General features: G+C 40.5%; 1 protein-coding gene across 5 annotated transcripts in view; it reads left to right on the top strand.

Annotated features, from left to right (window-relative positions):
• Positions 1–25402, top strand: part of LOC109629692 (partitioning defective 3 homolog) — a 323260-nt gene that overhangs the window by 104991 nt on the left and 192867 nt on the right. For all 5 annotated transcript variants that reach the window (XM_069512787.1, XM_069512786.1, XM_020087499.2 and 2 more), the window contains exons 4-5: positions 19748–19920; positions 23307–23444. In XM_069512787.1, coding sequence (XP_069368888.1) covers positions 19748–19920; positions 23307–23444 — 311 coding nt within the window. The remainder of the gene's footprint in view (positions 1–19747; positions 19921–23306; positions 23445–25402) is intronic.

Here is a 25402-nt window from a genome sequence, read left to right on the forward strand (position 1 = left end):
CCAAGGCCATATAAAAGTCACTACAGCGGACGAGATGCACAGTGACACTGCCAACACAGGATATAAGTGCACATTGTTCACAGTAACCAACATTTAAGTTAGAGTGATTGTAAAATGTTGCACAAAACCTTCTCAAATAAGACATTCGTTTTCATTGGGACTTGTTCTCGGGCTGTGTACGAATCATTCGCTCAGCATTTCTGTCATTTTAAGAGCTCTATTTCAGATTGATTCACGGCTTAAGAAGTGGACTACCCCTCCAATGTGGGGTCTTCAGTGGGATTGGGTGAATTCCTCCAGTGAAGTCTGTGATTGCCCATTATAGATAAACTGCCAGGTTTAGGTTTGGAACCACAAGCAGCTATAGGCCTGATAGCAGGCACTGATACTTATCGGTCTCATCTGTCCTCTCTCTGTCTAACTGTGTCTGGTCCAAAACTACCTCTTTAATCTCTCACTTCAGTGGTGAGCAGGTGACACAGTACCATCAGAGAGCTTAGATATCGCAAGAATCTCAGAGTTGATAACGGTGGTGGTGTACATCTGATTGGTACCGTCTGATGGTGAACCCATCTGTCTTCTCTCATCACCAGGAAAGTTCTGAGAAGCTTGCTGTGGACAAGGCCAGGCACAAATTATTGTATAGTATGGACTGATGTATCAGCATTGTGCTTTGTTGAGTCTATAGCCCTGTTTATATGTTAATTTAGGTGATTTGATCTAAAGTGGACAGCTCTGCATCTTAATAGATTTTGATCAGATCTCACTTCCCTGCTCTATATCCAAATAAGCACAAACCGAAAGTGTTGTTTATTTGAACTAGCTGGAGGCAACAGTGCTTTTGCTGTGCTTTCTATGATGGAAAATTACACAAAAATAATTCCTCGTTCCAGGCAAACCAAAGATGTTTGACCTACTCGTAACACATCAGAGTCAAATATTAAAATTAGTCCAACCCTAACCCTACTTCCACCGATGTAGAGGACAGTAGTTGAATATATATATACATACAGTATGTCCGCACAGTATAAAGTATATAAGTCTCTCTATGGTATGAGATATTTCTGGAAAGTAACTTTGACAGGGTCACAAAAATTAAATGATACTGTGAACCTTTTGATTCCCTCAGAGACTTCAAAACAAAACCTCACCTGCCTCTGTAAAGCTGGTTTCCACTAAAACGAAACCCTAGAGGAGAATTAATGAAGGAAACATCCTCCATTTCTCGCTGAGTTTTATCAGAACAGGCATTAGAATTACTAAGGAACACGCCAAGATTTTTCAGCTGGTGCTCTTAGGTTTTCTATTTGTTTCTTTTTTTCTCTCTCTTTTAGTTTTGGCTTTAGCTTTGTTCACTGGTGATGAAATAGTCTTTTATTTAAGACTCTGCTTCTGCACTGCCACAACACTATCCAGCGTCATGGAACACTTGTCATGGCAGGCTTATCTCCTCAGCTAACACTGAGCGAGAATGGAACATTTATTTAGCTGGGATTCAACAAGAAAATTAAAAAAGTTCACAGTTATGTATTATATCTTCTTCAGTAATTCACTCACTCGTGTTAAAAGTGGCTCATGTTCAAGGCACTCATGTTGTAATTGACCTGTAAATATAATTTTTAAAGATTATCTGGCAGGAGTCCGAAAGAGATATAGAGGGTGAGATTGAATGAATGATGTGAAGTGTGAATTACTGATCAAAACTAAGACCGTAACATAATCTGTGTGGTTACATCATAGTGGATCTTCATACATATACTCGACCCTTATTCATCAACAAACCACAGCCACTACAACTGTGCATAACACCTCTCAAAGTAGCTACAGAGTTGAGTACACACTCGGAATCGAGAATGTTGAGATAGCAAGCTCATCATTAGCAAGCTGAAAGCACTTTTAAACCCCACAGGTCCCCCATGAGAGTCTGAACTGCCTTCCTCTACCTGACTTAGTGGAGAGGCTATTAGTTATGTCAACTTTTAATCATACTCTTGCTTGTAGAGGGGGAAGTAGGCAGGGGGTGCCCAGGGTTGGTCTTTAAACTGCAGAGGAGTGGGCGTTCATTTTGCAGTCTCTGGGAATATTAGTCATAAAAACACTCATACTGTCGTAATATCATACTGGGCTTATTATAGCTAATTATTACAACCGTCGGCACTGTTAAATGGTGAAGACAGTGTTTTGGTAATGAAGTGTGAAGTGCTTGGAGTGGTCAAAGTCTCCACTCAGCACCACTGGGAGTGTGCTACCAGTACTATTCCTATTATTACATCTGCCAGGATCCCAATAAAGCTGTAGCTGGACGGCTGTATCATATGGAGTGTGTGTGTGTGTGTGTGTGTGTGTGTGTTGACTGCTTTATTACTTCCTGAGTTGGACTGAGATCAGTTTTGTGGGTCACTTGTGTCACACTTAAAGCAACACAGGAGCACCAAGGTCTTGATTGAGAAATAAAGTCGTTTACACTCTCTGACATGAAGACGCAGACTCAAATGATGACTTTCTATAACCCCATGACAGGGAGCCTGGGAGGAAAGCCAAAGTTTGTTTGCACTGAGACTGGTGTCATCTCAGTTCCACAGACACACGTCAGAAGGACATGAAACAGAGTTATGTGTCTGCCCGTCACAATCTAAAACATCTTTGTTGACGTTTGACTCCACACCCGACTCTCAAAGTTTATCCGCTATGTAAACACTAACATATTTATGTCATGTTGAAATACAACATGCGATGAACAGGACGCTCACAATGGCATCGCTTTGAGCGATAAGTTGGGGTATGAGACTTTCCAGACACAGGATGTGTTAGCAGGAAATGTGATTGCATAGGTGACGAGTCCTCAACCTTGTTTTGTCTTGGTTTTGACAGAGAATATAAATAGTTGCTCACATGTATTAAAAACGAGAAAAAGGTCCTCTTGTCAAGTTACAAATAAAGCCTCAGTACAAAATGATAATAATCTTTACTACGAATGAACAATGAACAAATTGGTTTACTCAACTGCAAATTTTAGTGAAGGAGTAGATCATTCACTACAGGCCTCCCTGGAGGTGATTTATAAATGAAATCTCACGAGGACCGCTGAACTTACACTCACTTTTACATCTCTCCTATTTTTTTACTTCAAATCCTTCTGCTTGCTTTTCAGCCTTCCTGCATCAAGGCAAAGAGAGAAACAAAGAGAAACATGCCTTCAGTGTCAGCCAGCAGTTTATTGACCATATTGTTTCAGTTACAGATTTGCACACAAAAAAAATAATTTCCCCCCCAGTTGCTGAATATGTGGTTTATGTTTCTTTACAAAAATGCAGAACATTTAGACAAAGAACACAAATAAGAGATAAGGCTTTATCTGAGAATGCATCAATCTCACACTCATGTTAATTACAGTGATTATACCTCAGAATAATTAGCATAATTGCTCAAGCTCTCACATTTACTCAAATTACAAACATTTCAAACATGAAATGTTTTAACTATAAATGTGCAGTAATGCTAACAGTAGTCAACCTTTATGTCTCTCCACTCTGTCTCTCATTAGTCTGTCGTGTTTCATTCACATCGTTTATGACATGTCAAAAGAGGGTCATACTTGGCCAAGGGCAATGGCTCCTGGTCTTGGCACGATAAGTCCTCTAAGGATTAAGGGGTGTTTAGCATCTCTTTGTCTCCAGGCTGTTCATCTCTGTGGACCCGCAAACAGCCCCTCGACTCCTCCACCCACCTCATTAGTCCCTTTGTAAAAAGCCTCCCACCCTGTCTCGCTCCGACACCGATCATTGTCTTCCACGGGGAGGTCAACTGTGAAGTTTGTCTGCTGTGAAGCGCAAGTGAGGGAAACGTTCAGAAGCAGCATCCACATGTGGTAACACACATAAGGCATTTATCTACACCTGGTGATGCACATGCAGACAACATGGAAGCATTGTTGTGTGTTGTGCAGGTTGCATGTTGACATTTTTATCGTTGAATGTGTTCACAAATGTGACACACACACACACACACACACACACACAAAGCATCTGAGTAGGATGGCCGTTAATACTAGGTCTGTGACAAAGCATTTCCCCAGTATTAATTATTTTGGATTTGCTTTAAGAATCTTTAAACTGATAACACTCGAAAGTATCTGATGAGTATATCTCACCAAGTAGCACAAAATATAGTCAAATATATGAAGTTAAAAGTGAGACTGTACAATGGAACATGTGCGGACGTCTCATGACTGATGAGTCAGTTGAGAGGGAGAGAGAGATATCTCCTTGACCACAGACTGAGTAAGTCTGTCGTCCCCTCTCCTGTTTTTCATCAGATCCACAAAGACAGTCCACCCAAAAGCTCTGTGGAAATCCCAGAACACAAACCAACCATACCCTCATCTTCCCGCAAACACAATCATTTTCAGAGTACTTTCTTTGGCTCACAATCCCAGCTTTGATGAAAGCAAAACATGTGTCCATACCCTGCTTGATTTATTGTTTTTTTCTCATGAAATGGTCTCTGCCTACCATTTGACGTTAAGGGCAAATTAATTTGACAATGTGCAGTTACTGCCCTGCAGACTTCCTTTATGCTAAGCTTGCAAATGTTTTGCAACCACATCTTGGTTAATTGGACTAAAGCTCTAGGTCTGGAATGTTTGCAAATAAGGACACAGATGCTTTGGCAAATATTTTATCAATTGATTAATTATTGATATGTGTTTATATGCTTCATGTTCTTACAGGAATCTCAGGGTGAAAACATTACTAACTCCCCCACAGCAGAAAACTCTCTTAATCATACGTTGTATGCAAGTCTTTCTTGCAGTTTTCCGTTTTTCATCATACCATCACATCTGTTTCTAGAATAATAACACTTTATTGATACCCAGCATCCTTTCATTTCCTACATGGACTTGTCAGCACTTGGTTAGCTACAGGAAAACACCCTGGAGCTGCTTTGGTTTTTAGTGTCTTATTCAAGCAGAGGAGATGCAGATTCACATGTGGGATTGAATTCCTGCCCGTTTCCTAAAGCCTGCTGGCCCAAATTGCCTTTGTCATGTGGAATTTTTGTCAAGTAGCAGAGATCAAACCCACAACTAGCCGACTAACAGTATCTCCCCAGTGGGGCCTGAGAACAGTGTTTGGAGCACAGCCCAGTGGTTGAGCATTTGACTTCCGATCAAGTGACCTTCAGTTCCAATCATGACATGATCCATGGAGACTGGGTTCAAGCTGTACTGTGAGTAAGCTGAATGGCCCTTGATTAAAAACCAGTTGCATTAATTTGACTTAAATCTTGCCTTACTAGTTTCCATAACAATCTCACCTCTGCAATCTTGTCAGTAGTCACGAGAGATAAAAGAATGGGATGAACCAGCATTGGGTTCTTATTTTAGAAAGCTTTGAGTATCCTGTCAGTAAGTACTTTTACTGAATAATCTAGTCTTCAGTGATGCTTTCAATTTTAACTTTTTTTTAATTTTTGCAAACTGCAAACTTAATCTTTAATGTACTTTCAGAAGTGGGTCAGTTCTCTTATTTTCTCTCTATTCTATAAAGCAAACTAGCAAACTAATTTGCAACCCTAAATACACTTTGGAGATAACGTAATGCCTGCCAGATAATTGTTCTATTAACATAATAAGGAGTCATTGTTAATTAATGTTTCTGAGTGCCAAAATGTTTGGTAAGTGGCATGATCATGTTTATGCAGTGGCACTACTTGGTTAAGGTAAGGGGAAGGTCTGGGTCTGATATAAAACTGAAAAAAAAGTTCACAAGATATATTAATTAAAAGAAATTGAAAGTACAGTGTGCTATTTGTCGAAACCTGGTACACAACCAGTATCCCACGATAAAGCCCTGAACTTTGATTTATGTTTGACACCTCATTGTTAAACAAGAAGTTAGTAGTTATTAAATGTATGATATATAGACTTTCTTCACCTCAAACTTGGAACTAAACTTAGGGATGCTATTTTTAAGCGAGACCAATATGGTCTGATTCATCTTGGGTCAAGTCCAAAGGACGAGAACCAAAATGTGTCAAGAAGTAAAAAAAGTTCAATTTTAGCGTGATGGCACAATTTAGAGTCAGTCATTTGCCGAACATGTGTCAAGACACCTGTGAAAGAAGCAACTCTGGGGAAAGTCATGCTTTTCAACTCATCCTCTGGACTTCAGTACTTCAGGCGCTGTTGCAATTGCTGAAAAGTTACTTGCATATTTCATCATTCTCCGCACCTCACTGTGAGGTCAAGTTGTGACATAGCTATGAGCGACTGAAGCTTCTGACCTCGGCTAAGGCCTTTCACTTAATCCATTTACAACTGCAAGAAACTCTGGACTTCCCTTGCACTGAAATAACATCATCCCTTCCCTGTTCTAGATGGTAAAGTAATCTGTTTTATGCCATAACACATCCACCTCAATCTGTGTAATCTAACCTAGCGGTGCACGTTGGCAGCACGAAGTGAGTGAGTGTAGTAATAATATATTGTTGTTTAAGTGCTACTCATAGCACCTTTAACCTCTTAGCCTCACTGTGACTCTCATATAATTCCCGTCCAATCACGACTCCCCCACTATCTGAGCATTGGTTTCATGAGCTTTTGTCATTATCACTATTATCAGTGAAACTTGAGACATTTCTTCCCACTCATGGTGCCACCCTGTTACCAAATTACACAATGTTGTTATCTAGAAGACATTACATTTTCTAAACCTCCATGAAAACATCACATGCTTTCATAATACTTTGTGACTAATCACAGTGATGCATATCAAAAACACAAAGTCTGCACATCGCGATACCATCTGTTTCTTAGGATTTTGTGCTCACTCTCTCTGAAACAGTTCCCATAAAAGTTCTGCAGAGCTGAGTTAGTGAGTTCTTTGCCGTTCTGCTCTCTGTTGTGGAAAGAGAGCCTCTCTGATAAGCTTTGACTTTTTGCATGTAAACTACTCTGACCTCATACATGCTGTTGTGTGTGTGTATGTGTGCATCTGAGCAGAAATAGATTTATGTGCGGTGAGAGCTGTTTTAGCTGATTAGCATATGTACTCAATGGTGAATCCCAGCAGGCAGCTTTTAACCAGAAATGTCTCAGTTCATTCAACAACACATTCAAGCCAGGCCTCACACCATTGCCCATATCACTCCTCCTGCAGCACTCCTCTCATCTCACCCACCAAATAACTTTCTGTTTTCCCCAATAAATCATCAGAGGGTCCAGAAAAAGTTGGGGAGTCTGGTGAAAGTTTGCATTTGTCATCTTCTCTGAAAAGAGCAGCTGGTGTGAGGATGTTTTTGTTCAGAGCCGAGGAAGAAGTTGTTCTTGCAGCTGAAATGTTTGCGATATGGATTTTATGTACGTGCTGTCTGGAAGCTGCAAATGGAATGAGCTCCATGCTTTAGATGCTGTCTGACTTGCCAGAAACAGAAATTCATCAGCCTCCAGTTTCCGCTCACACATCGACTGTGACAATTAAATCTGTTACTTCTAAACTTGTTTATGGAACAAAGCGTTTGCTTCGTCTTTCTCAAAAGTGACCCTGAAAAGACACAGCTGACCACAGTGGAAAATGCATTTTAGTGGCTCATATAGGCTGCAAGTCCATGCAGTAATTCTCACTCTTCATGTCGCTGCTATAGTGATGTCTCTAAATAACTTTTTTATTTTCATGTGAAGTTTACATGGCATACATTACACCTGTAATGCAAACAACAATATAACTGACCGCTCTGTAATCCTGCTGCACAAGAAGCATCTCACCTAATCAATGCTATAAAAGGCTGGTTATGGGGAGTGATGTCCTAGATACTGATGGCGTAGGTTTGACCTTCATTTCATTGTTGGATTTCAAGCATCAATAGCACCATGACAACATTATAAAGGTTACATTGTAGATAATGAGGCCATATTAACCGAATATTTAAGTAAAAATGAGAAGCTAACTGTGCTGTCTTCCTGTTGTCATCACTTTAATGACCTCATAACAAGCATCACAAACTTGTTAGAGAGTCAGCAATGAACAATCACAGGTCTTGTAAGTGTGCAGTTAAATTTTTGAAGAGGCGTGTCCTTTGTGAGCCTTTGCTTTTTGTCACCAGGATGTGCACTTAAAACTGAAGTAAAAAAAAAGAAAAAGATGAAGGGTCAACTAGCCCAGAATGAGACGATATCATCATTGACATAGTTATGAAACATATTTAAAAAGTGGGTCTGAGTTGCTCTTACTTTGTGTTAAAGGTCAGAGTTTGATCCATGTTGTTTTTACACCTTTAGCATTATCATTCACAACATTTTCTACATGTACATTTGAAAAAGTAACAGCTTAAAAATGTCTTTTTCTTGAACTTATCATTATGTAAATGTTGTAATTAAGTAAATGTTGACTGTACAAGGTAATGGCTACAAATCTGTGTTTAGATTGCTTTTCTATGGGCCCTCTGCGTCTCCAGAACATGGAATGAGGATAACACTTCTGTTTTCCCCGGTAGCTGTCAGTAGCTTTCATATAGTTGAAATGACTGATAGTGGAACAACTGCGGAGTCACTGGAAACTTAACTTGTCAAAAGAAAAATAACCTCAATGTCAGAGGAGACAGGAAGATGAAGACCAATAGAAATTGTGCTAAAACTAAAGTCAACCTCACTGGAGAGAAGCTGTTTGCTCACAAAACTTTGTGGATTTTATTACGGTCCATCGATTTCCAACTGGGATTTGTTCTGGTCGTTGTCCCGTTGGCCAGTCATTCTATAGTGGACAGAGCTCCGGAACTTTAGGTTTAAGTCTAACATTCAGTTGGTATCATTTCCTTTAGATCTGTAAGTAACGACATTTCCCAACTTATTATTAACACAACTGGGTGTTTAACTCTGCCTTAATCATAGCACTGAGACAAGGGTTTGGACAGAAGCCAGGCTGATAGTCGTAGCCATGTTGCAATCTGCTCTCTGTCACAGTGGCGCCAACAGTAATATTATAGATGGAGTAGAGTTTATGTACTGTGTATGCGTTTACCTTGGGTTAAGGAGAATGATGAATGGTCGTGGCATGTGCAGCCTCCGAAATATTTCCAGAATATACGTGTGAGCATACTGCAGCTCCAAACCACTGCAGTTTTTTATAACTAGTGGACAACATGTTGCCTGCTGTGTTAAATTTTATATTGTCCATATTTCATCTTCTGAATTTTTTTCTTACTCGAGTGTAAAAGCCTTCTCACCTGCATTTAGACTACAACAGGGCACTGAGGAGCACCATTGGAATCCATATCAATAAAGTTGTTCGGGGAATTGTTCAGGTTTCATTGCAGTTTTTTTTTTTTACAGACTGCCAACCCTGACGCTGACTAGAGCAATCGCTCACACTGATGATACATTTTAGGGCTGAGAATAGCTTTGGGTTTAGAGAACCCCAGCAGTAGCAGCTTTTTAATAATTTCTGTGCAAGTCAAGATTTGTTTGGCCAACTAAACTGAATCCTAAACTGTGACGAGCATGGTAGCTTTGGCCTTGCTTCCAGTTTGCACGACTCCTGGCTCATGATATTTTCAGAGCAGTGCTTTTAATCATGACTGACTCGGCCACATATCGGGCTGAGTGAGATTTATGGCCCCTTTTTCCTCCAAGAGCCTGCACCTCTGGACAGGCCATAATAGAGAAACACACAAAATGGTGTTTACACGGAAGGTGCTGCTGTGGACCTGTTTCTGGGCAAGCTGAAGGTTGTTTGGTTTTGCTGATTAGCAACTGTCTGGAGGCCTGGGTGTAGATAAGTGTCGACAAAGTGGGGGTGTTGTGATGGGGCTCCCGAACCTATTTTTTCAGCACCTTTTTTTATTTTTGGTGAACAACATGATAATTTTATACATTACCATTAAAGTAAAAACCAGTAAATGGACAAATACAGATTTATGTGGACAATACACAACAGGAGGTTTAATCTGAGAACCACTGTATTTAACCCTGGAGATAATTCTGCAAATTCGGTGAGAAGGGCTGATCTTGCATAATCTGACCCTGAATGTTGATTAAATGTTTAGTAAGTAGTTATAGAAATCATGTGCAAGTTAACACTTACTCAAATGTACACACACACACATACACACAATGGTGTTATTGTTGCTTTGCTGCAGGCCTCATCTCTGAGGGCTTGAGGAAGGTTGACATCCTCTCCTCTTTCTCCCCAGTAAATAGTCTGTATTGTCTTTCTGTCAGAAGGAAATAATCTGTCTCAGTTTCCCTCTATTTCTTGTTCAAAATGAAAACAGGATGGTTCACTCCAAAACCCAGCGGGACTACAGATCTCCACCGTCTTATTGTTTGACTCACAGACTGTGATAGGACGTCATACAGACACCAACACTACCATGATCGACATATGAAGTTTGATATGAAAGATAGGACTGATTCGGAACTTACTGGGTAGCATCTTCATTGAGTGGTAGAGTACATAGAAATTACTGTGAATGAATTATTCATTTCTGTACACAGGGGACGGGATCAATTAGATCACCGATATCTGCACTACACTGCAGCTTTAACAAGTCAATCTTGAAAGGGATGACCACAGCACTGTTTTTCACAGTGGCACAGAAATGTATCAGTTTTATCAACCTTAAAAAGAACTGGATATTATTTCCTGCAAGGGCTACATAGCCTGCCAAGTAGTATTTTAGGTTAGTTTGCCAAATAAGCTGCTGTGACAGTCCTGTGAACAGTCTGCAAACACGGCCATTTTTGCATGAACCAGCTGAAAGGTGAACTGATAGATGACAAACAGAAACACGTGAGTTTTCTTTACACAACAAGACAAAGAGTTACAGACTTTTTTGTTTCCCCAGAGACAGAGGCAGCATTTTATCATGGTTTGCTAATGCAAGTTTATCGATTTCGTTTTTCTATTATGAAAATGAAACAAAAGAGAAACTAGCAGAGGCTGTTTTCGTCAGACGCAGCTCCAACATGCGTACATCTTAAATCTCTCAGAATTGCAGAGGATATGAAAATGCAAAAATCAATACATTTGTATGTTCTTATGTGCTTGTACACAAAAGCTCTTGTAGTCACACATACAGTTCTTTACAAACATACATCCACACACAATGTATAGACAGTAGGGCACTTAAGATAAGGGGGGGGGGTTTGTTTTCATAACTGCTCCTTTTCTTTAAAGTGTTTTTCCCTCCATCTATTGGATTTCATCTTCCGCTCTGAGTAAAGGTCAACAGTTGATGTTTATTCACAGTTTGTCTCTTCTCTCCATCTGACATTACATCAGATTAGAGTTTGCTAAACATTTCTCAGGAGTACTTTGAGTGCTATTCTTGACCCTGTTTAGCCCTCGAATGATCAGCATCCTATTTAAGTCTTCTACATATTTCATCTCCTTCTCCACAGTCCTGGTTCCCACCACTGCAGAACTGTCTTGCTCCCCCCAAAATGGTACCTTTTTTTTTTTCTTCCCCCTTTGCATGATTCAGGTCAGGGTGTATTCAGTGGAAATCCCCCCTCGCTGCACACAAGGGACATCAATATGTAGTCGGTGGTTGGAGAGAGAGTTGAAATGGCTCAGTGCCATAATTTATTCAGACATTGAACTGGCCTCGGCTTGAAGAATTCAAAGTAGCCCACAAAAAATAGCTTTTAGATGTTTCTTGAAGCCATGGTCGCATGGCATTTATATTTAAATCAGTTCGATGTGAAAGCAAAGACTCGGAGTAGGACAGGGCTGGAGGGCTACGAGAGAAAAAACCCACCAGACTCACTTCACCCCTGGTTGGCTGATAATGCATATTTGCTTACTTTATGCACACTTTTGTGTTTAAACTGTGGTTGTGAAAACCTGACCTCATTTATTCCATAACCTTTAGCCCACACTTAACAGGAAAGTTCCCCCTGTGGAGGCATTATAGCATGTTATTATCTGTAATGTTCAGTGTGCTGCAGATGTTGTGTTGCAATTGTGTAAATGCACCTACTCTTCCCAAAGCCGACCCTCATTTTCTGATTAAAGGGTGAATCCGAACATCGGAGAGCAAATTGCTGCTTTACTGCTCCTCATGGGTCAGACTCTCAAAAGTGTTCTGCTGGTGTCACCCTAATCAGTGGTGTCAGAGCACTTTCATTTCATTTGACAGCTGCAGCAAACATCTGGAGCAACATCATTCTTGACAGTTTCAATCCACAAAACTGCAGCTTTGAGTAGATGTCGATGTAGTTCTGTTATTAATATCATCAGTTTAGGTTACGTAAACACGCATCAGCTTGTTCAGGTGAAGCAAATGGTGTTCCATTGAAGAGAAATGAAGTTGTGACAGCACTAAAGCTTTTTGTGTGGTTTAACTGATATATGTAGCTTGTTCTTTTGCTGTGGATTTGTCCTTGTATTATTGTTATTACACTTTTTCTCAAACAAAAAGCCAATAGTAACAATTTTTCCCTTGACTCCTTGCACAAACCTTTCCTGCTCAAATTCTTACAAGCTCTTCTGAGTACGTCTTGCCACTGGTGTAATACGCAAATGAGTTCAAGTTGGTGCCTCTCTGTCTGGGGCATCTGAGTTAGATATGAAAGTCTCTGAGCGTAAAACGCTACAATGCACTGTTGGTTTGTCCTTTATCTATAACCTGACCATGTGTACTGCTTAGAGAGAGAAGGGAGTATCTGTGGAATTAGCCAGGCACTCTTCTCTTAATGGTGTACAGATATAATGTAATAAACACTATGTATACATAATACAGTATATAGTGGCATATACAGTGCCTGTACAAGTGCCTTATGATGATTAGGTCATGGTAAGAATAGAAATACACTTACACGACACACACACTGATACTAAGTCTGTCCTGAGCGTGTCCTCTCTATAGTCTCATCAGTATGCTGAGGCATACTGATGAGACTATAGAAGCTCCATTACCTTGAGTTGGCAGCCAGTCAGGACAGAGGGCCCCTCCCCTCTCTCCAGGTATACTAAGGACCCTCTCTCTGTACTTCATGCCATTTCAGTGATTGGAAACGTCCACAGCTAATACATTAGAGCTGACCTCCACGTCTTTCACCACTAAGTTGGAAGTTGTTTTTGCTGCATTACTAGAGCCACTTGAGTAAAATTTTGGGAAGTGGAGTGAGGTGGATGTAACTGTACAGGTTGGTGTTTTATCACCAACTTGAGTGATGATTATAATATAAGTATGTGTAGTTTTGTATTTATTTAATACTGTGCAACCTGCAGAAAATGTTGTTAACAGGTCATCCAGCTAATCTCAGAGGATCTGAAGATTGTCATCGTCAGGCAGTTAAACATGTGTGATACCATGTCACATGCTGAATGTTATTTTTTAATATTCAATTTTATTTGTGTAGCGCTAAATCATAACAAACATTATCGCAAGGCACTTTCCATACTTATGTCGAGACGTTGAAATTATATAGAAACCCAACATTTCCTACAATGAGCAAAGCGAATGTGGAGAGAAACAGCTCCCTCACTTACTGGAAGAAAGCTCCAGCAGAACCAGACTTAATGTGGGCGGTCATCTTCCGGTGGAGCATTGAAATCTACAAGGGAGACTAGAACAACATGGAGGCATCAAGTAGACCTCAGAGAAACAACAGCACCATCTCATAAAGAGGAATAGCATTCTCTAAACGGAAAATGAGTGTATCAGAAATGTTATGGTCGAGCACTTGGCGTGAGGTAGGTGTTTAAAGAGTAGACTTGATTATATATGACAGTAACCTCCCCTCAGCCAATAACATTAATTCTCCCCAATCGCTGATTAGACCACACACACTGAGCGCTGGACTATTATTGGTATTTGGCTCGGAATTTCTGATTAGAGAGTTGGATAGGGTCTTTATTTTTCCCAAATTAGCGCCTGAATCATGGAAAATGGGTTGTGCATATGTTCCATTTCAAATCTGTAACACTTAAAATGGGTGTTTCATCGTTTGGCCACTCCAAGCGATTGTTAGACGAGTCACTGTTTAAACATTTGCAGACTGGTATGAGGCATATCTAGTTCAGCCTCATTTGTTGTAATTGGATTTTTCGGAACGAGAAGGGAAGACATGTTTGGATGAGCACTGAAATGTCCTCACCTTCACAATAGTGAGTCCACTAAACTCGTCTACAGCTGCTACAAATTCTCAACTGGGCGTTATTTTTATTATTGGCTGATAGCAGTGCCAGTGACGTTGGTGCATGTTTTTGGTTTTACTTCAAGCAATGCCCACCACATCGACTTGTTCCTTCCTGATTTACGTCAAACTGCTTGCAGATCCTTTAGCCATTGAAACAACAAAAAACAGTAGCTGTGCCATTCCACTTGATCAATCAATGTGAGTAACCTTATACCAGTCAGAAAGATTCTGCAATCTAATACTAACTAAATGACTTTAATATTGACTTTCCTGCTGTTGGTAAATGGCAGTGCTTTTCTCCCCAATGATTCATACTCTCTTTCAAACAAGGTGAATGTGAAAGATAAATAAAGGACAGAACAATACGAGGTAATAGCCCCCAGAGATTCTGACCTTTCCCTGTGGTGAATTGTAGTGTGTGTACATCTCTATGACCCTGCGCCCTGGCCATAATCCCTCACTATGGGGGCTGGATTAGGGCCTCGTCTTATTAGCCACCGACCTCCCGCTGCACCCCCCCCCCCAGTGGTCTTGCTCTCGCTTCAGCCTGGATCGATTGCTGGCTCGGTCTGAAGTGGCAGCTCCGGTTATTAAACGTGGGACCAACCAAACCCTTCGGACTGCCGGGGTAATCCCTTCACAAATTAAGTAGATGAAAATTGGTCAGGGAGAATGGAGAGAATCCTCATATTGTGACCTTCTATAGAGAACACACAAACAAGCAGACAATAGGTAACAGCGCTCTTATTTATCATATGTTAATCTGCTAGCATTGCTCCCCCTCTGGAATAGCATTTCATTAAAAAGAGGACCTCACTGAATGAAATCTTGTCAATGTTTAGATGCCAGGAGCATCGTAAAAAAAAAAACAGCCAGACATAATAAGTTGATGTGTAAGCATAGATCTGAAAATGCAGAGGACACATTTTCTCCCTCACACAGAGTAAATCTTTCATAAATCTACTTACTTTAATCTGTGAGGCTTCGTAATATTGAAGGTAATGCATAATCAGCAAGCATGAGCTTATTTGATGAAATTATCAAGCAGAGTTGCCAAATCTAGTTTAATAAATGGAACATTAAAATGATATCTTCTAAGTTCAGACTCTCCGGACTTGTGATCACATTTACCCATGTCGTATGTATTTTAGGTAAGAATGACTGACATTTAAAACAAATAAACACTGACGGACATGTTACATCTAGAAGCAATCATGTTGCATTAAGTAACATAAATGCTGTGATGGGTCCCATAGACCCAGATTGATGTCCAGTAAGAGCTTTGAGATATTCTGGGAACAAGTGTAACAAGTGTCCCTATGCTCACTGACGCACACACTTAACAAAACTGCATTAAGCCTTCAGTATATTAAAAATAATATCGAGGTCTTTAATCTTAAGGAGGCTCAGTGAATTGGAAAAAGTCCAGATGAAAGAAAAATTGACGCAGTGATTCAAATTTGCCTTTGAGCTATTTCACATTCAGTTTCTTTGTCTTGTCTCTCAATGTTTTCTGTCTTTGAGGGTATAATTCAGTCTCCTCCCCTTGCTGTATTTGTGTGTGTGTCATGTCTCAGGCTGTCATGTAGGATAATACCAGACATTAATTACCCCCGCTGTCTGAGGTGAACGTCACTAGAGGCTTGAACTGGATGTGAACCAGCCGTTACTGAGAGCGGGCAAAGTCTATTAAATGCCATTATTGAATCTTCAACCCAATTTAAGAGTGAACGCACAACGACTGGCCGCCTGGCTTCTAGCTGGGGTTTCTTTACTCAATTCCCAGCCTCCTTTGAGAAAGTCTATCGACAATGGTCCAAACAAATGAAACAAATTTGTAACAGAGGAATACAGAATGTATTAAAAGCTTCTGGTGTGCTGCTGGTGCTGGAGAGGTTCGGTCTAACTTTATCTGGAGTTAGTTTGCTACCTATTAATGAACAGGAACTGACCTTGTAGCAATGTTTCCCTCATGAGAAATAGAAAATTACTGACTCAGGTTACTTAAGAAATTTTCATTTGAAACTTCAGTTTTCAATTTCTTTAAAGAAGATGTTCATGCTTTAGAAAGGAAACTTTTTGAAACCCAGTTGGCAAAATAAGTTTTTTATAAAATACAGTTTAAATGTTATTGCATGCAATACAAGGCAATCATGCTATATTTCCAAAGGTGGTTTCATCGGCATGACACTTTTTTTAAATGTAGCGGATGCAATTATTTTAAGCATCAAATGAGTGCAAAGTCCTGTGATTCCTTAATGTAATGTCACAGCAAATATACTGTGGATTGTTTTCTTCTACCAGTCAATATTAGATGATAGTAAAAATGAATTCCTGAATAAAAACACAAAATCCTGCTTACTACAATTATGTTGTGAACACGGCTGAAGACAGAAATGGTCAATGGAGTCAACTATGATCAAGGAAAATATTCTTACAGTTATGTATCAGTGTTGAATGTTCATGGACTCTACAGAGCAGCCATTGTTGCATGTGAGAGCATGTAATTGACAACATTAAAATGACCACATTCAGTTAAGGTGAGCTAGTTTTAGGCTCCTGATATTGTGCATGGCCGGTCCCTGGCATGGGTTAAAGAGCATCTAATGGAACAGATGAGTTGCACCTGGGCCTTCTGTGTCAGGTTGCAGTCAAAATACCCAGAATGCTTCTAGTCTTTGCTCAGGAAGGTTCCTAACTGAGTGAAATGACCAGGAAGCATTTATGTGGCAGGCATGATAAGAGAAGGTCAAATTCTCCACATTCAAAAGAAAGGTGCTTCAGTGTTTCCATTCTTATCTGCTTCAACATAATGGACCATCCTTTATCTACTCTCTACTTATTTCAGAAAACTGTCCTTCTGTCTGTGCGGCATCTTATCACCTTCACACCTGTATTTTTAAAAGGGCCCAAGAAAGTCCAGTTTTGAATTTGGTGCAATGTGGACTGTTGAAACTGTTTTTGTCCAGGAGAAAATGGAAGCAACACAGTACCAATGGTGTCTGACAACAGCCTAAATAACACAATTGCATAAACAACAATCAACAGTGAACACAATTCAGGCACAAAGGGTTACGGGCGGAGGGCGAACAAAAAAAAACAAGCCCTCTTCCTCATCGTAGTCCCTACTCCCCTGACTGACAGTTTCACACAAGACAAAGAAAAACCTGACTAACAAACTAAACCTGTCCTTCCTAACTAATAAAACACATTCGGGCCGTCAACCATATTGCCTGGTGAACAAAAAGTGATGTGTACAATGAAATAAGGAAAATAACAAACTAAACCCACCAAACAAATCCTGAATCACAAAACACATGCCTCTCTGGTTACCATTCAACAATCCCAAAGCAAAACTCATTCACAAAACACACACACTTGTTAACACAACGAGCAGCACAGAGGCAAACTGATCAAGTGAAATCTCAGCAGCCACTCCCACATCACAGGGTATTTTATACTCCTGCCCATGAGGACAAGAGAGCCTGATTGGTCGCTGCGTAATTGGCCTGTGGGCGGTGCAGGAAGGTGCAGGGCGGTGCTCCAGGAGGAACCCCCTGGAGGTGAGTAGGGTGAAGGACTGCTCCACCTGTGGGTAAAGAAGAGAGACTCTCCCACATCTTAATCATTACCAAGGAAAACTCAGAGGGACGTAACATGGACACACAACACATTAAATATTAATAAACATTAAATAAACAGGCAACCAGGGGGGCTGGCACATATTAATGCTGGCACATATTAACATTTCAGAAAGAAGGTTTCACCACTGGCCAAGCAAACAGCCCATTCCAATCAGACTGACGATGCACTAGTGAAAGCAAAGGCTATCACTATCAACCCACAAGTTATTGCAGCAGCAAGCTTGATGGAGTCATGTCATAACATCCAGTGTAAGAGCAGTCACATTTCCCCAGCACAGCAGCTGTCCCTTTTTTATAAGGACAGCAGTCCTTATAAATTCTCTTTCACAACTGTCCTTGACCGCAACATTTATCATAAGGTCAAGGGAAAGTAAGGATATTTTCATTTTCGACCACAGCTCCTGCCTCCACCTCCTTACTGTTCATATGACACTGCACTTTCTGCATTGTCACCTAATATTAGCATATGTTGTAGATGTAGAGGTTATGAGTCAATTCCCACATGGGACCTTAAACTAAAAGGTCAGAGTTCTGACCTCTGAATTATCTGCTAGGAGAGAATAAAACAGTGGGAGTATGAGTTAAATAAGATGAAGTCAAATATTAATGAAGGAGAGAAGGAGGAAGAATGTTTCATGATCGGAACATATGAGAAGAAGTATAGGTGAAGGATGTTGGAGACGTGATATGACTCAGTTTGGTCGAAAAAGCTGATTTAGGGAAAGAAGTTGTGATTCTTCTAACTGAAATATACAGGTACTGACAAACATGTGTTAATCTCACCTTTATGTTTAGGATTCAGTCACATAATTATAGCATCTATGTCCCCAGCTACTCTGCAGGCAGTCTTAAGAAACACTTACAGTTGTATTCAGAACTCCACAGTCTTGTCACAGCATTAAATACGCATGAGTTGCGGCACGGTGTAAGCCATGATTAAAATGCGTCGCTTCCACCACTAAGACTTGTCTCTGGTGTATCAGATGGAAGCTTAGCACCGGCATATGCTCGCTGCAATGATCCGCCGATGGATGACAGGTGGTTATCCAACTATTTGCATAATTACGGGTGCAACGCGCAGACTGCTAGAATGTCATAAACAAATCCATATGGCCTTTTGGGAAAATCCAGATGATTCACACCACGGCTCACAGATATACTCTACTCACTGTCTTCCCTGTGTAACAGGCATCAGCAGGATTTCTCACTGAATGTTTTAACTGAGTGTGAAGTGAGGAGCAGCTTCATTCCCTCTACTTGTTTTGGCAGCTCTGATCGAATGTGGGAACTTTATACCAGGTTGCATTTGTCGATTGGTTAGTGCGGCAGCTGTAATACGGTCCAGCGTTTCCTGTGCAGTTTTCTTCTTGCGGTTTGATTGCTGGGGTAATTTTGAGACTCAGTTTCATTCTCTGGAAGTTGTCCAGTATCAGCTTCAGTTGCTAGTGCGGTGGGTGGAAATGACCCTTATCTTGAGAGTCATTCCTGATGTATCGTATGTGCAGTTTTGCCCCAATTATGACTATTTATAGAGTGGCCACGCTGGACAAAGGTTTAGATGACCATTCACATATTTGTTTCATAGCTGTCTGGGTAATTTTCCGGCTAAACCTGAATTAACAGTATATTTCTTTCACTATAGCAGGACTCATGCCAAGCCTAACCTTCCATAGTTGAGTTGTAGTGTTTCCTTTTGGACTCAGTAGGCTTTTTATAAACACAAAAGTCCTTATAATCACCACTTCCTATGTCTCAGCTGGACTGTTGGGGCTTGTGGCCAGAAAGAGCAGAAAAGTGTAACTGTTGGAACACTGACTTGGAAAGTGATCCGCTCTGTAAGAGGATAAAGCAATAAGTGGTTTGTTGTTGCTGTAACTCTTTTTTTCCCCTGTCTCCTTATTTCCCCTCCTTCATATTCTTTTCTTCCCACACTCCTCATACTCTGCTTTCCCCTCCACAGACATGCCTCTCCACGTCCGTCCTAGCAGCGATCCCTCCCTGACCGCTGAGGTCCCAGTCGGTCCAGAGGAACCGTCCAGAAAGAACCCAAGTCGCTGGTCCACAACTGCTGGGTTCCAAAAGTACAGCCAGAGACCAAACACAAGCACTGGCACTGGCAGTCTGGAACGAAAGGTAACATATAACATATAATGTATAACATATAAATCTGCACTGTGTATTAACCTTGATTTTTGACTGCTATTTGGAGAAATACTCCAAAACTATTTTTATTATTATTTTTCGTTATAAAGGTGTCAATCTAAAAGCCAATTAAAACTCCACAAAGCACAAAAAGAACTTTGCATTTATTTTTGTATCCAACAGCATATACTGATTCTCTTGTATCTTACCTTGAAGCTATTTTTCACAGCGCTGCAGATATGCTGCAGCAGCGTCAATTATAATGTCAGAGATAATGTTCTCTGAAATCTTCTAACCTCCAGCAACCACATTTTTTTTTAACTTCCTCACTTAGCTACCTTCTCTCATTTTCATTCCCACTCTCCTCCGCACCCCGAATCAAAGAAATAACCATGGCATATGAAACCTGTGCTGCCCTCCTCGCAGATATCCAGCAGTGGCATAGATAGTCCTTATCTGAAACTTTAGTTCATTCTGATAACGCCCTTTCTTGTCTTCCCAAAAGACGAGGGGAGATTGTTAAACACTTTCCGTTTGTTCGAAATTCACCTTTTCTGTGGCTTTTTAAGCCTCTGATTATAAATCCTAAAAAAGTGGAGCTCAGGTATATCCTCCCTGCGGCTTCCAAAAAAGAAGTGAAGCCAATTAACTTCTAAAATGTCTGACCCATGTGGTGCTGATAGACCTGTACTTCTTGCAGAGAAAGAGATATGTTCCCGATGAAACAGGGAGGTTAAAAAGAGAGAGATGATTGAGTGCTGGGAACGTGACATAGCAACCCTCCATGTGATTAGTTTGTCTCAGAGCATCGTCTGATAATCCTATTTAAAGACACTTTAGTTTTCAGAGCCACGACAATTTAACAGCACACTGCGCTGTGGGGGTGGAGAAGAAAGTTTGGGGTGAAATGGTTGTGAGACCTTTTTATTTAGTCAGAGAAGCTTTCTTTTTGGTCCATGTCAAACTGAGCAAATGTGTAAGAATGTTTGTGCCTCAAAGAGAATGAAAAATGGAAAAGCAGAAGACCACGAGTGTCAATAGATGCACTCTCTGACTGTCTAATGGAGTTAGGCCCTTTTTACACAACAGGGATTTAACAACTCCAAACAAAAAATTGAAGTACACAATGTGCTCCGAACAAGGATCACATTTTAAAATACATCCAATGATATGTGGCTGTGCTCGAAGCTATAAAGCTGCACTGCACCCCTGATTTAGAAATAAAATCTGTATTAAAGTTGAGATGTGATTGACAACAGAATATCTCTTAAAATAATATTTCTAGATTTAGTTTTTTTCTTTAGATTTCAACAGTGCCTGAGTGAAGGTAATGGTCTCGTATCCCATTAGGTTCTTGACTATCTGCTGCAGGTGATCAGTTATCTGAATTAAATCAATTTCACTCATCTTCCTGTCACTCGTGACCGGTATGAAAAGTAATGAGCTAACACCGGGAGGCTGTCATTTTTATTGTCCAATTTCTGACAGGGCTATTAGATTTTTTTTCAATAAAAACCGAGTCTTAGTCACTGTAATCCTCAGTATCTCTTTTTCAACTGTCACGTATTCGCCACGGGTCCAAGATAAAGTCTATTTTTATGCAATCAGCAACAGATGCTGAACGTATTGCATTGACTGTGATATATTTATGTCTTGGCGCTCACATTGTTCTTAAAGGGACCATACATCGGTGGTAAGCGCTGCCAAATGGATACAAGCCATATACTCACCATACACAGACTCTCTCTGTTGTCTGGCATTATTTTACACTACAGCCACGGTTCATTTAATTCAGTTACGGCTGAGTCAGGTTCAGTTCTGCTAAATCTCCACAATATAGGCCAGTGGGAATCTTCAGTCATCAGGTAGCACTGTAAACTCATCACGTCTCCAGATGACTTTACAATTCCTCATACTCTGAGTTCTCCACGCTTAGCAGTAACTAAAGGGATTAGCCAGTGGATATGAGCTTGTTGATTTACTGTTACCTATCTGCTATCTAGGTTTCTTTGCATTTTATGATCTGATGTGTCATAAAAGTTTGTGGAGAGAGGTCATTTGTCGCAGCGTATCGCGCGGTGGGGGCACCGAGGCCATGATGGCTATCAGGGGCCGTCTCAGTTGAGCCCACGTGTCCGGCTGGGTTTTACAGTCCTGTCTGCAGTGCTTCCTCTGGCCTCGTCATGCCACGTTCAACGGCACTAAAACACACATGGCTTATTACAGCATGTAAGGGATAGTGATCTGTCTCCTATTCCTTCACTCTCTGTTTTTGGATCGTCTGCTGTCATTTTGTAAAATGGAGTTTTAGAGCTATGTTGAAGAAAAGAAAATTCTGATATTACAAGAATGAAGTCATAATATTATCATTTGTGGAATAAGAAGCTAAGAGAACCCGAAGTCAATCTCTTTGTGAAACTACAAAACCACTTTGAGTAACACGTAGATATAACCAACAATATACAGTCACCCATTTCCTCCTCCATGAAAGAGGCAATATCGTAATATTATGACTTGAAATCTCACAAATTATTATGTCACTCACAGAGAATAACTTAGTTCATTCTGCAGTAACTTTAAAGTTACGTTCTTTCTCTCTGTTTTTTTGTGATGTCTCATTCGAGAAATCTAAACTCCTGTCTGTCTCACTCTTTAGCTGCTTTGTCATTACTCATCAAATATTAGATGCTGCTCATTCTTTGTTCGTCTTGCTGAATCATTGTCTCTGCTGTGATTTTTAGTATTAATTTGCTTTCATTTATATTCTCACATCTTCAGCCACCTTGACCTTCAGTCACTGTGATTTCAAAGTCAAGGCCATCCTGCCCGGAGTGTAATACAGCGTACGTGTGTGTGTGTTTTTGTGCTTATGGCCATTATAATAAGTCTGCTGGTGTTTGACACTACCTTGACCGGAGCATTTTAGAAGGAGCTTTTTGTGTAATGTAAGAGCTCAGCTGTGTCTGTCTCATTATAAAAGGCCTCTTATTAGCGGCTCAGGTTTAGCTGTGGGGAGGGGTTAGGGGGGGAGGGTGGAATGGAGTGAGCCTTGAATGAACAACGCAGTGTCCATGGTGTGTGGCACGGCTCCAAGACAAACTAACCAGCACCCACCACAAAGCGTCTGTCACATAGCTGCGATAGACAGCGCTAATCCCAAAAACTGTCACGCCAAAAATACAGACGACGGATCAGTCTTTGAAATTGCTGATGAAGGTTTTTTTTTCAAATAGGCGATTATGCACTTAATCATGTCTTTGTTGCAGCAGTGGTATGATCAATGTAAGTGTAAGTCAATCTTCTTCTGACAATAGTTTCTGTGTCATACTCAAACAGTGTTAATGTTAATCTCGCCACCAAATCCTGTTTCTCCGCAGGGCAGAGGAGCTCATGCCTATCGGAGTCTTCCGCGGGATGCGAGCGGCTGGTCCACTCAGTTCCAGAGAGAGATGACTAGATCCTCCCTGAGCGCCAACCATCCAATGGTGGACCAGTGGCTAGACAGACAGGAGCAGGTATACTTCATTTACATTTTATTTCCACAGTGCCAAATCACAACATCAATTATCTTGGTATTAACCCATTACGACCTGCTGTCCGGCACCAAGGAGAAATGCAGAGAGAAAACTTAAACCAACAAAGCCGGCAAACTCGTTGAGATCCCCTCTTCTTCGTCCTCCTCCTCAAACATATATATGCATATGTCGCATCTGGTCCTTATTGGTTAAATATGTAAAAAGGGTACAAATATTCTTGTCTACCTATTAGCAGTCCATAGCTTAATGCCACATAGCATAACAACTATTCCTGTGAGGTTCTACACTTTGATGTTTTCAGATTACGAACAGAGCACTGCTACTTAATCCGTATTCAGTCTTGCTAAATACACAAAGTTGTGCTACTAGTTTTTGTCTTGCGATAAAAAAGTTGGATCTGTGATTTCATGTAAAGAGGTTGAGTACAAAGTCAAACATTTATTATTATATGGATACAAGAATAGTTCTTAAACCCACTCAGCCGCCATGTTCCTGTTATGATATATCTTACAGAGTGTCAGCAACATTTAACATATGCCCTCAGGCAGCGTGAGACGACATGTCTGGCACCTGTATTTATACCACCTATCTGCAGATTGCCTATTCCTTTAAGTTTCATCTATCCTATTCTACTGTCACATCAAGGTAGCACAGCAGGGACAGATGACAGAGCAGTGATTACAGCGACACTCACTCCTCACTGCCTAAGCCAAAGAGAAACTTAAACAGTGACAGATCTCAGATTTCATGCTACAGTGTAATACTTGTCTTGTTGTATGTGGCAGTACTTTTTCATAGAGTAACATTGTAGAGTCATCGCAGGCTCGTCTCCTTACTTTACACCTCCTCGCTCCGTCGGCACTTTGTGATTGTCTCACTCCGTGACTGGTCCCTCTGCTCGTCAGCTTGTCAGAGGAGCGAAAAAAAAGTTCCCTTTAAAAGTTATTAAAAGTGACAGAGGCTCTCTGCTGGGAGAACAGGAATGACCTTGAGAGGTGTCAGAGACGCTGAGCTCGACGTGAAGAGTTTGCCTCTCAGTCTTTTGCCCATCGCTCCCTCAGCCACCTGATCTGACCCGTGTAGGAGGTGTTTAATTGATCTCTCTTTCATGCCGCGGAATAAGGAAAGAGCAAGGACTTGAAAGATTTAGAGTTCAGTGAATGCAAGAGCAACCGAGTGAGTAATAAAAGAGTTCAAATAAGATTAAATTAATAAAAGACTTTATTGAGATTCAAGTTAGTGAACCTGTGTCCGATGGCTTATTTCACAGACAAATCTCTCTAAAATCCTTTCTCTTTGCCCGAGTTGTCACTTAAAAGTCAAGGTTACAGTAATATAGGTTTCTAGGTGTTTTGACTGTGTATTGAGGAAACATTTAAATTCTTCTGTTTTCCTTCCAGATGAGTCAGGTTAAAATAATACAATTAGAAAGAAGCTGTTTTGGTGCAACATATGTATGAATGCAGTATTGCTTGAATAGAAAGCCACAAAGAACTAACACATTTCTGCATTTCTAGGAGACGCTTGCTCTACCTGCTTCTTGCTATTATATTCACTTGTCTCATCGTGCAGCTGCAGCTTCTCCTCACAGATTGGTAGTTGAAATAATGAACAGTAGCTGGTTTTTAGTGTTAAAACTTCAGGGCTGTGAAGCTCGTCCATCAACACGATATTCAAGATATCTGCCTTTTAATAAACTCGGAATGGGGATGAAATGTCCATCCCTTGTTATTGTAGATGTCATATAATCATTATGAAAGGATATTTGTCATAACCTTTCAGATCCTGATACGTATGTTCACTCAAATTCATATGCTGAGAAATTGTTATTGACCTTTTCATTTAACTAATTTCTTTTGCAAGAAATGTATTTACCAAAATGTTCCTTTAACATTGAATAGTAAGAGCTGCTACATTTGTTATTTACTATTTACTAC

Source organism: Paralichthys olivaceus, chromosome 17, assembly GCF_024713975.1.
Source record: "Paralichthys olivaceus isolate ysfri-2021 chromosome 17, ASM2471397v2, whole genome shotgun sequence".
NCBI classification, from domain to species: domain Eukaryota; kingdom Metazoa; phylum Chordata; class Actinopteri; order Pleuronectiformes; family Paralichthyidae; genus Paralichthys; species Paralichthys olivaceus.